At 35.0% G+C, this 13207-nt stretch overlaps 1 protein-coding gene across 1 annotated transcript in view; it reads right to left on the bottom strand.

Annotated features, from left to right (window-relative positions):
* LOC121383198 (nucleolar protein 14-like) overlaps positions 1 to 13207 on the bottom strand; it is a 30591-nt gene that overhangs the window by 3214 nt on the left and 14170 nt on the right. The window contains exons 10-19 of the mRNA XM_041513071.1: positions 12775 to 13126; positions 11023 to 11077; positions 9853 to 9983; positions 8328 to 8552; positions 7157 to 7258; positions 5456 to 5518; positions 4924 to 5014; positions 3650 to 3725; positions 1208 to 1291; positions 640 to 784 (exon numbers count right to left, since the gene is read on the bottom strand). Of these exons, the coding sequence (XP_041369005.1) occupies positions 640 to 784; positions 1208 to 1291; positions 3650 to 3725; positions 4924 to 5014; positions 5456 to 5518; positions 7157 to 7258; positions 8328 to 8552; positions 9853 to 9983; positions 11023 to 11077; positions 12775 to 13126 (1324 nt within the window). The remainder of the gene's footprint in view (positions 1 to 639; positions 785 to 1207; positions 1292 to 3649; positions 3726 to 4923; positions 5015 to 5455; positions 5519 to 7156; positions 7259 to 8327; positions 8553 to 9852; positions 9984 to 11022; positions 11078 to 12774; positions 13127 to 13207) is intronic.

Below are 13207 nucleotides of genomic sequence, written 5' to 3'. Positions count from 1 at the left end.
TATGGTTAAGGACCACACAGATATTGAGAGAGGAAACCCACTGCCACCACTTCATAGGCTACTCTTTTCGATTAGCAGCAAGGGATCATTTATATGCACCATCCCACAGACAGGGTAGTACATACCACAGCCTTTGATATACCAGTCGTGGTGCACTGGCTGGAGCGAGAAATAGCCCAATGGGCCCACCGACAAGGATCGATCCCAGACTGACCACATATCAAGCAAACGTTTTACCACTGGACTACATCCCCGCCCCAAATAATGTTGAAGTCGCCTGACAATTATTCCAAACAATCCAGATAAACATAGATACTGTTTTTGCAAAGTAAAAAGGCAAGACAGGTATTACGTTTTTTTTTAATGAAACTTGGTTTATAGTTGCACCTATGAATGTTCATCACAGTGCATTGAAAACGTTTATGGCTGGGGAGTCATTTAATTTCATGGAATTCTTGTTAAAAATCTTGTCATTCTGAAAATCAGAGTTGAAGAGGCATACCTCTACTGCACAATCAACAGCACCAATAGTGACAGAATTTAACAAAACCCCACAAATTATTTTGTTGAAGTACTGAACACCTATAATGAATAAGCACTAGCTCAATTAAAAAATATCCATATACAAAATGTACTCACTTGCAGAGATTGTGGATAGAGATGTTTTGGTAACTGTTTACAGATTTCTATCACAGGAAGAAATATTTCTGTATATGAAGGAAGGTCAGCGTAGAGTGTTGAAAACTCCTGTAGCAGGTGGACACAACTGTTTACTGCATTAACCCTACAAAAATAAAACAAATATGGTTTTAAACCGTCTATCAATCCGTTTCTATCTTTTACTAATTTACAAAAATAAGTTGTATCTAACACCATGCTTTTAAAACTTAAGTCTAGACACCCAAGATATAAACTGCATGCAATTTTAAGTTATATTTTGAATTTGGCCGATGTTCCAGAAAATAAATCTTCAAGTTACATTCAGCCCCCAGGTTAAATAATTCTTATGCTAGTAAAATATAGTCTCCACTCTTCATTCCATAATGTCATTTTCTAAAAAAAAAAAACTTCTGTGTTTTTGGTATCAACACATATGGTGTGCTGCCATTTTTATAAATACACTATTTTACTTAACAGTAAAAATGCATCCTACCCTATGGGTATCAATATGGCTAATGACCACATAACTATTATTAAGCTTACGTACCTGAAGTTGTCTGTTGACAGTTCATCTTCAGTCAAATCTGAGTCAAACACTTCAGCCACATTAAACAACTTCAATTCACAGTTCCTAACAAAAAAAGCAGTGATTTAAAAACATTGCTGGCATATATAAAACTACCTATTCAGTTTTATGGCATGAAAGGTGCAACTAAATGATTAATGATCCTACTTAAAATTACTATCAACGTCACTAACTTCAAGAGCTAAATCCTAGTACAGGCAGAGTTCGACAAATCCGCTAGCCCAACGCCCGTGGCTAATGGTTTTTAAGTTCGGGCTAGTGAGAAACGCAAAACCACTAGCCCTGCGGGCTAGTGGTTTCCACCCCCCTCCTTATCGCTAACTGAAATTTCGTTTAGTAAAATTGTGACGTTTGTCATCTAATATCAACAATGCTAGTATATAACAATAATCCACTTGAACTAGGTCTGATGCTATCTCTACATCGCCAGTTACAGCATGCATTGTTTACTTTTCCCTTTCAAGTTTCTGGCACAGGAAATAAGTCTAATGACATGCGTGTTTTGATTGGTTGGACATGTCACTGGTTAATCTCGCACATATTTTTTACTTTTAGGCTAAAAAAACTTGGAAATCACCAATCGCGACGACGTAATCTCAATCAAGTAAACCCCAGTCATGCTTTGAATTTCAGTTTTTTTGTTTTATTTACCTATTGTTTTCTAATTTAACACTTCGCTGACAACAATTTACTTTAATGGTAACCGCACATGCAATGACTCTGCTTGGACTATTAACGTGTAGCCGGTCTGGATAATGCGTCACGGCTGCCGATACAAGATGATACTTTTTTTTGTTCATCAATTAACAACGGATTAGATCTTGTTATATTCTGACATGGGATAATGCCCTGTATTTGAGCAATTGACATCACCGTTCCTGGCGACATAAATAGTAGCCCTAAATGTAGGGCCCTACCAACCATCTATTACCTCTGTTGTATTTTGATATAGATAGCAACCTGAGTTTGCTCAATTATTTTGTCCCCGGGGGAAGAGCAAAAGCGAAAACGGAACAATGACGATGGATCACACTTGACAAAAAAACCAAACGTACAACACACAAAAAAATTGAAAGTTACAACAATTTTAAGTGTTTGTTTTTTATTTTACTTGTTATTTATACTCGTAAATTGTAATGTTACAAAAATTATATAAAAAATCCAGTTATACTTGATCAGGAATTTGGGCAGTGCTTTATCTTGGTGGGCTAGTGGTTTCACAAACCCACTAGACAAAGTGACTTTTAAAAATATTTGTGGCAGGTGTTCATCATTATTAGTCTGTTCCTCTCTGGGGGGGAAAGTGCACATAATCCATTCAACTGATCCTGCCTACTACTGGTAAAATGTAGCTGTGGGAAAGTGCACATAAAAGGCTAATGGTAAAATGTTTCCTCTGATGACTATGAGTCAGAATTACCAACTGTTTGACATTCAACAGCAGATGATTAATTAATCAATGTGCTCTAGTGGTGTCGTTAAACAAAAAAAACTTTAACATTTTCCTGTGAGATTCTTGAAACATTTAAATATTAGGAATTTCTACTCTTGTGGTTTTGATTTCTATTTCTGTTGAGTATTTCTTGTTAGATGTCAGGACTATACACAAATGTTAGGACTTTAGACTGCAGCAAGGAAAAAAAAAAAAGGAAGGAAAAATGTTTTATTTAACAATGCACTCAACACATTTTATTTACGGTTATATGGCATCAGACATATGGTTATGGACCACACAGATATTGAGAGAGGAAACCCGCTGTCGCCACTTCATGGGCTACTCTTTTCGATTAGCAGCAAGGGATCTGTTATCTGCAACATCTCACAGACAGGGTAGTACATACCACAGCCTTTGATATACCAGTCGTGGTGCACTGGCTGGAACGAGAAATAGCCCAATGGGACCACGAGGGAGCAATAGATCGAGTGAGTGCTTTACCACTGGGCTACATCCCGCCCCAGACTGCACCAAGTCAAGGTGATCGACTGGGATCCGAAAATAGTACCTACCAGCCTGTAGACCGATTTTGACAATAATGCCACGACGCCACAGAAGAAACCCGGTAGATGCACAAAAGTGGGAAGGTTTGATAATGCGACATTATGCCCAAAATATATGGGTAATTGCCTTGTATATAAGGGTCATCACAGCCACCAGGTAAATTAAATACAAACCAGTTTTAACTTGAACTCAAAACCACTGAAATGTGAAATGTTAAAATAACTTGAAATGCATTTCTTAATATGTGCAAATCTCCAGCAGCTGTTAATAACATTACCACTTTTAAAAAAAGCTAGTACATAACCAAACCACCATTATGAGGTGTAATTAAAGTTCTGTAAACTAAATGACATTTCTAGAATTTAGAACAGCTGAAATACAAATAACTGGATTGACTTGCTTACTTTGATTCTTCAGATGTCACCAACAACAAGTTCACACCTGTTCCGACTGGCTTAAATGGAGGCACAACTCTTTCAACTGAAATCGGGATCATTGCTCAATAAATTTATTAAAATAATAAATATTTGTTTTCATCTTTAAGATGTAGGTAAAAACCTAAAAATGTCCAGTTGCAAGTCTTATTGTCAAATAATTTATCATTTGACGAATGCTTTATTATGGTCAACCTTCTGGCAATTAAGAAACTACCATGGAAAAATAGCATCAATGGCATTTTCCATGGCAATGTTTTAGTTAATGTGTCAGGGAAGACTTTAATTTGTCAGTATTACCCAAAATGGAAAAAACTTGGAGTGTTTTCTCTTTTATAGATACATCACCTGTCCTCAAAACTAGTGCATATTCCCTACGGTTAGTAGACTGGTCCCGTGTGATCCACTCAGGAAAAAGAAGGAAGTTACAGTCACGTGACTGGAACAGGAAGGGGTGTGCAGTAGAAGAATTTTAGGCCATCCCATTGGCTGTTGGGATGTTTGGACCAGTCTACTAACCGTAGGGAATATGCACTAGTTTTGAGGACAGGTAATGTTGAAAAGAAATAAAGAAATAATTGAGTAAAGTGATATAGAAAATTGATAGGCCCACTGCAAAATAAATGCCATGAAAAACTGAAAACACAGTGGTAATCTCCATGGTATTGCTGATTGCCATTGTCATTTGCCAGGGTTGATAATAAAGTATACAGTATACTGTATAAAGTATAAAGTATACTGATATTATAAAGTATACTATAAAGTATACTTCATACAGTATACTGATATTATATATTATAGTATACTGATATTATAAAGTATACTTTATAAAGTATAAAGTATATAAAGAATACTGATGATTTTTATGATTTTTTATTACTATTAGACTTGTTTAGTTCATAGGCAAAGCAATATATGTTAAATATATGGCAAAAAAAGGAATTGTAATATCTTGTTATGTTGTAAGATAAGGTTTAGAAGTGAAGCCCAATGAGATTTAAATACATGGGAGTATTTCAAGTTGAAAAATTTAACCCAGCTGAATAATGAGCAATTTGTTTATTTATTGAACATATTCTAAATTCATTGACTCCACTGGCACAGCAGCTGTTGTTTTTGTTTCATTAAAACCTGTGAATAACATTGCTTGGTTGCAGAACTTACAGAAATCTAATTATAAATAACAAGTAAAATTCACAAATCTACCTGATTAGGAAACAGATTTTATACAAAAGGTCACATACTTTTGTTTGCTTTCTTTTCTGCTGCGAGAAACAACACACCATGTAAGAAGTTGATAGCTTCTGGAAAATACCTCTTCGATAACCACACATACTGAAAGATAGACAAATATCAGCTATTGGTTACAAGATGAAAACAAATAAAACATATCACATGTACATGATATTGTCAAACACATGAAATACAAAGGTTAAATAAAATAACTTTGTCTAGTAAGTTTTAAAAGATAAGAAAAATCTAAATAATCCTTACAATATTAAGTTATTACACAGGTATTATCTTCACCTGTGATTGGTATGTATACTCAACAAAATTAATTAAAGGTTAGTTGATATTTTGGGGTTGTTGGTTTTTCAAATATGGTACAAAAAAACCCACAACAGCAAGATTTTTGCCTTACCACGGGTCACATTTTAGTGAAACAATGTTTACAAGTCATCTATGTTAAAACTTGCTCAATATGACACTGGCAAAGAATAATTACTAAAAGGTCGACTGGCCCTTAATCAATTGAGTATATGTGTAAAATCTCACCTGCAAACACAGACTGCAGAGAAACAGACCACTAGCTACATCCCGCTCGGTCTTCACTGGGCACTACAATAACACATGATGCTAAATTATGTCATCGTTTCATATGTATTATTATTATTATAATATTCCCATGTTATTATTAATCTGCTGTATAGCTACACCACATAGATATATAGTGTGATCTGTAAATGTGGCATTTCATGAAATAATTATCAAAAAACAGAAGAAAAAGAGATAATGCTGTATTACCAGTAGAGTAATACAGTTTGGTTCTAATACAAACATACTATAATTAAGATCTAGTGTAGAACACATTGTGTTTTTAGATGAAAAATACTATTAAAGTTAAGATGAATCGGATAAATATGTTTAATTTACCAGTATAGTACATAGTATGTTTCTATTTTTATTTTAATTAGAATACTTTATAAGTTAAGATAAATATACAGAACTTGACATACATTGTTTTCGCTTCCTATTTATTGCACAAATTTATTTTACGCAAGAATATGTATACCACAAGACCACGTAACGGTCGAGTGGTATGTTCTTGTGCAAAATAAATGAGTGCAATAAATAGGAAGTGAAAACAACATATGTGAAGTTCTGTATTTATTACATTATACATACCTTCTTTTATTTTTTTACAAAAATGTTTTTTAATTTAACATCATAATTACACTTTCTTAAATCTATGGTGTAATGCTTCAAATACAATATGACATGATTTATAAATCAAACATGACATGAGTAATAAAAAGGTGCTAACTCCAGTAAAAATAAAAAGGGAATTCCCCATTTACAAGTTCTGGTGCAGAATGCACATATGTGTCATACAAGATAATTTATTATATGGTTTGAAAATGTCTTTATCACTATATAGTAAGGTTGAATAGGTATGTAATAAATGATAAGATAGATTTGTTTTCCATTAAATACATTAAGTTTAACACAATACTCTAAGACTGCATTGTACCCTAAAAAAAGATTCTGGGTGAAAGTTCAAGGTGCACTGTAAAATATTTAAACAGCTGTGGCTCTATCTGGTAGTAATATGTGACATTGACTATTTGTGCAAATACTATTATCCTTTGCCAATAAATACATACATTTTTATTTATTATACAGCTGTTATGCAGTAAACACAAGAGGTTGAAACCAGTTTAGGGTACATCCAAAAATGGAACTGCAATTTTCAGCAAAAATGGGAGTTGCTAATAAAAACATGAATAAAGTCGGTTAAATGGTATGTGGCCCCCTATTTTCTTGCAGCTAGATTGAATGTGATGTGCCACCCTTTATTCCGATGCAGCCTGGGTGTGTTGTTTTCATGTATATCAGTTTCATTAGTAAATGTTAACATCATCAGCATTATAACTTTGCTATAGAAATGTTTTTGTTTGATCAATATTTTGGATATATTTGCCTGAATGTCAATAAATGTAGGGGCCGTGACCAGATTAATTAACATCTAATTTGTAAAGTTATCAAATTCTGAAAGTGCATAATTTGAAAAAGATCATGTTTTTTATTATACTGGATATGCTAACTATTCTTTGATAAATATGGTTATTGGTGAAATTAGATAGAAGCACTGGAAGCAATATATATCAGGTATCCCTTGTTCAGGGAGAAAATAATCAGTGATTCAGATGAGGAGAAAAATCTATGAGTAACCAATAGAATAAAAACTGCACCTACTTGAGCCAGCAGTTGACCAATGAGAAGCATGGCAGGTGTAGTAACAGGATGACGGAAATCAGAAGTGGGAAATAAAACAGACACCAGCTTCAGATATAATAGCTGGAAAGAAAATAATAACTGTTATGTGTTTATATTAAAGTCACAGGTCCATGTTTTAACCTGTGAAAATGGAAACGAAGTTTGGTTAATATACAAATCTGCAACACATTTAGATAAAGTTAAAACAGTGTGAAACAAGAATCTGTGATGCTGAAACGGAGAAATACCTTTTAAAAATAAACTAAGCTTGTCTCCATAACTGTTACTTCTCAGAGGTATGTACATTTTTTTTTAAATATTAAAAATGCATTTCTTGGTAATAGAATGAATGAATGAATGAATGAATGAATGAATGTTTAACGACACCCCAGCATGAAAAATACATCGGCTATTGGGTGTCAAACTATGGTAATGCAAATAAATAAAGTGATGATCAACATCAACATAAAAATTCAAGGTTTAAACAAAAACAGTGTAAAGAACTGTGCAAAAATACAAATACAAATATCACAGAATTTTACAGACACCGAATTTTACTCTAAACTTCAATGTGTGCTGTATTGGCCATTCTCAAAGAGAATGTTACACCCCTGCACCACGGTGAGGTTACAGCACGCACATGGGTTCTTGGTAATAGAAACCCCAGGATAACCAGAATGTACAGAAATGGATTATCTAAACAAAAAAATCTAAATAATGTCTGGTTTCAATTATCAAAAACGGCTTTATTAGTGAAATATGCACTGTTGTGCTTAAAAACTAGGGTTTGTGACTAGGTTTTTTTTTTTAAATGAGTAAAGCTATCTTTTTGACAAGTAAATCATAATTAAACTATATGAATCCATACGACAAGACTAATTCACAACTGAAATTTAGACATTTGAACAGTTGCATTACCGAAACAAAAGGACAATGAAATAAAGAAATAAAGATTATCCTATTATACGCAGATTTATGTTGGTCATGAACCAAATTTGACCGTAGTTACATATTAACTATTAACTATAAGCGAAGAGACTAACAGTTTGGTGTTGGATCATCATAGACAGTGAATTGAACAAAATTTGCAAGACATAAAATCTATCAACTATGTTAACCTTTATCCTGGAGTTATTCTTTAATGCATTACCGTATCGAGTCCAACAACCAATGCTCGTCTGCCTCGTCTTTCTGCAAGCTGTGAGAACTCGGCCTGTCTGTCGAGAATCTGGTTCTGTAAGACCTCCGCAGCCACAGCCGGCATCTGCTGGGTCAGCTCGTACAGATGGACTGTCAGTTTGTCCAGCAGGGACAACTCCAGAGGCTCCTGGAGACACTCATCACCAAAGTACTGCACCAACAGTCGTAGCAATATCTACAAAGAAATAAAAACAATTTTACAGAAATGCAGGGCTTGAACGTAAGAATATGTCTACCACAACAATTTAAAAACAAAATTACCATCAGTTAATTGGCCCACCGGCGGCAATTTAAAGCCTGCCCATGGCAATTGAAAAAAAAAAAAAAAAAAAAAAAACCAACACTTTTGCAGCAAATAAACAAGACAGAAAGGTTATTTTGCTGTATGTAGACATATTTTAAATGTACTAATGTTATATGCTGGCAGCTAATGTACACCAAGTGTAAACATTTTACCATCGATAATGTTGCTGACCTACGGCAATTTATATCCAGCCCTGGAACTATTAACAGTTTAGCTTTCACCAATAATACTACAATAAATTACTGATAAAAGTTTTCTCCCCAACAAATAATATAAGCAATTTCAAACTTGTCCATTTACATCACATACAACAGGCTTTAGGATTTTACGGTAATGATCATTTCCGGTACCGTGTCAGTAAAATCCATTATTATTATATGGATTATGACTATTCAACGAAAATAATATAAAAAGTTTCCGATGGATTCCCATGATCACAAGACACGGAACCGAAAATGTTTCCCCATGAAGTTTGAAATCCTATGGCCTGATATAAAGTTTTATGCTTTTTTATAATACAGTTCAGGATAATTTAATGGCTACTCTCAGTATACTTGACATTTAAAAAATGTTTGGCTACAAATTACTTAGTAACAATCAGAGCTACCTGAAAGCAGAAGCATATCAAAATGCAAGCGATATCTGCAGCCACCACGACCCCTGTACAATGAATGTAGAAAATAGGATCGTTAATAAGAAAAAACAAACAAATAATTTTGGTGAATGAATGCAGATTTTATAATTATACTCTTTTTTTTTTTTAATGAGGGATAAAACCACATTGTTAATTTTTTTTTTTTATTAGAGATAAAATAACATTGTTAATTAATTCATTAACTAATAAAACAAAAACATTCCACACAATTAAATGTCTGACCTACCATAAAGGTTTTCAGGGTACTGTGATGAACATCAATAAGTGCAACTATAAACCAAGTTTCACTGATCTAGCACATATAGTTTGTGAGAAATTCATCTAAATGCAAAAGGTGATTCTGTTGCCACGGGCACTGCCATGATTGGAAAAATAATTACCTGTATCTTGCCCCTTTACTTGTAAAGGCCAGTTAAAAATTGTAGATGGACAGACAACTGATACCACAGTGTCCTATCAAAACTAATTTCTATACAAAATGAAATCTATAAGGAATCAAGATAAGAAGATACACACCTCTAACTTTTGTTTGTTTCCTTCCGCCAGACTGGGATGGTGACATGCCCGGACCCGATGTATTATTGTCAGCTTGTCTGTCGTCGTGTGTCCTTGCAAAAGTTCCAACAGATCTTCATATGTGTTGGGTGCTAAATAAAAAAAACCCAAGTACAAATGACTGATCAAAATTTGTCTTGTTTAACAGCACCACTAGAGCATATTGATTTATTAATCATCATGGGTGTCAAACATTTTGTAATTTTGACATGTAGTTTTAAGAGGAAAACTGCCACATTTTTCCATTATGCACTTTCCCCATGTAGATAAGACAGCATATACCACAGCCTTTGATATATCAGTTGTGGGGCACTGGTAGGGACAGGGAAAAACTGAAAGTGGGTTCAATCCTCAATGAGTGGTCTACTGGCTGAGCGAGATTGCACCCTGCAAATGACTGATCACGTACCACAAGTAGTTCATTATATGCACTCGGTGAATAGATGGCTATTTGTTTTAAATCTATAAAAATGGAACTTTAAAGTTTTCAAGATACATATTTTCTAACGCTATGAAAATGTAACTTGTTAAATATATGATTGTACATGCTCCAGATTTACTAGGTAAGTACATACATATTTTGTTGCTTAAACACAAGTTATTTTGTTTCCAGTACCTAGATAATATGTTTCATTTAGAATGGAACTATTCATAGCAGTGTATTCATAAAAGACAAAAGATCCAATTGATGTAACATCATGCAAACATATAAATGTATAAAAGTAATAGTTTGTTTTGTTTAACGATACCACCAGAGCACATTAATCATCGGCTATTGGATGTCAAACATTTGGTAATTCTGACTTGTAGTCATTAGAGGAAACTCGCTACATTTTTACTAACGCAGAAAGTGATCGTTTATATGCACTTTCCCACAGACAGGAAAGCACATACTATGGCCTTTGTCTAGTTGTGGTGCACTGGTTGGAATGAGATAAAAACCAATCATCTCGCACCTCAAGTGAACACTCAACTGACTAAGCTAAATCCCCCCTCCCTAAAAAAAACCTCATAATAAACCCATGAAAGTGATTTATGCTTTTTCTTAGATTGAAAAGAAAGATCAGCCCATTGATTTCCTAATGAAAGCATGCTTTGACTTGACTCATAGTTATAAATCAATAATCTCACCTGGAAATATGTACGGTAATTCTTTTTTGGCAGCCTCTATCACAGCTTCTTTAGCCTGTGTAAAAGATTTACAATAAATTCACATGCAGATACAATTAAAGATGTAGCTAGAATAGGAAATACATGCATGAGAGCAGGCTTCATCATGTTTGCTATGGATGGATGGATGATTGTTGGATTGATGGATTGATGGATGGATGGATGGATGGATTTGGGTGGGTGGACGAATGGGATAGATGGATGATTTGATGGATGATCGGATGGATATATGTATGGATGGATGGTTGGATGGATGATTATATGGATGGATGGATGGATGATTGGATGGATGGATGGATGGATGATTTGATGGATGATCGGATGGATATATGTATGGATGGATGGTTGGATGGATGACTGAATGGATGGATGGATGGATGGATGGATGGATGGATGATTGGATGGATGGATAATTTGATGGATATATGTATGGATGGATGGTTGGATGGTTGGATGGATGGATGACTGAATGGATGATTGATTGGATGGATGGATGGATGGAGTGGATGGATGGATGGATGGTCGAATGGATGGATGGATGGATGATTGCATGGATGAATGGATGATTGCATGGATGGATGGATGGATGGATGGATGGATGACTGGATGACTGGATGATTGATTGGATGGATGAATGGATGGATGATTGCATGGATGGATGGATGGATGGATAATTGCATGGATGGATGGGTGGATGGATGGATGGATGGATGGATGATTGCATGGATGAATGTATGATTGTATGGATGGTTGGATGGATGGATGACTGAATGGATGATTGGATGATTGATTGGATGGATAGATTGATGGATGATCGAATGGATGGATGGATGGATGATTGCATGGATGATTGCATGGATGGATGGATGATTGAATGACTAGATGGATGAATTGGTTAAATGGATAGATGAAAGGAAAACTGATGGATCTACAACATGATCAAAAACATACATCATGCATGTATTGTGGAAAGTATAATTATGAAAAACAAAGTGCATTTATATATTTGTTAATATTTAAAAAAAATAACCAAGAACTAACTTAAAAGATGAAAGTTTTACCCACATAATGACAAAAAAGAAAATTTTCAAAACTTAACAGGTGAGTTAGTTTTGTTTAACAATACCACTATAACACATTGACTGATTAATCATCAGCTATTGAATGTCAAACATTTAAAATTCTGATACGTAGTCTTCAGAGGAAACCCACATTTTAGCAAGGGATCTTTTATTTGCACTTTCCCACAGACAGGATAGCACAAACCATGGCCTTTGTTGAACCAGTTATGGATCACTGGTCGGTGCAAGTGGTTTACACCTACCCATTGAGCCTTGCGGAGCACTCACTCAGGGTTTGGAGTCGGCATCTGGATTAAAAATCCCATGCCTCGACTGGGATCCGAACCCAGTACTTACCAGCCTGTAGACCGATGTCCACGTAGTCTTTAGAGGAAACCCACATTTTAGCAAGGGATCTTTTATTTGCACTTTCCCACAGACAGGCAGGGCTAGCTCTGGCACTCACAAAAACAATTGGTGAATTTTATTTTAATCTGGCAAATTAATTTCATGATATAATTGATATTTTGTTAGAAAATAACTGTGTTTCTGCCATTTTTGAAGTTTGATAGATAATTTGGAAAAACGTTCTGCTCACCCAAAGCTAGCCCTGGTCAGGACAGTACATACCATGACTGTTGATAGGACAAACCTTTGCTTCCTCTTCAGTTTCTGGAGTCTTTTTTAAAGCTGACTTCAGCTGTCCATTTCCATGTGACGTCTCAGCAACAGAATCAGTCTTTTTTAAACTTGGTTTTGTTTCTTCAGCTTCATCACTGCTGCTGTCTGACGCAATGTCAGAATAACTGTCATCACCAGCATCATCAGCATCATCGTCGTCATCATCATCTTCACCTACCTCCTCTTCCTCATCATCATCACTCTCTTTGTCATCTGTAACATCCTTATTTGAGTCTGTATCATCATCAGAAGTCTCTTTAATCAGTTTTCCTTCCGCAAACCTCACAGTTGTCTTTTTCTTGTCAGCTTCATCAAGAATAAATCTGGCAATATCCAGTTAGGTATTTAGCAACAACTGACCTAATCCAGTTAAGTATTTAGCAACAACTGACCTAATCCAGTTA

This window comes from Gigantopelta aegis, chromosome 10, assembly GCF_016097555.1.
Source record: "Gigantopelta aegis isolate Gae_Host chromosome 10, Gae_host_genome, whole genome shotgun sequence".
NCBI classification, from domain to species: domain Eukaryota; kingdom Metazoa; phylum Mollusca; class Gastropoda; order Neomphalida; family Peltospiridae; genus Gigantopelta; species Gigantopelta aegis.
The sequence above is the reverse complement of the archived record's forward strand: the minus strand, read 5'-3'. Positions and strand labels throughout refer to the sequence as shown.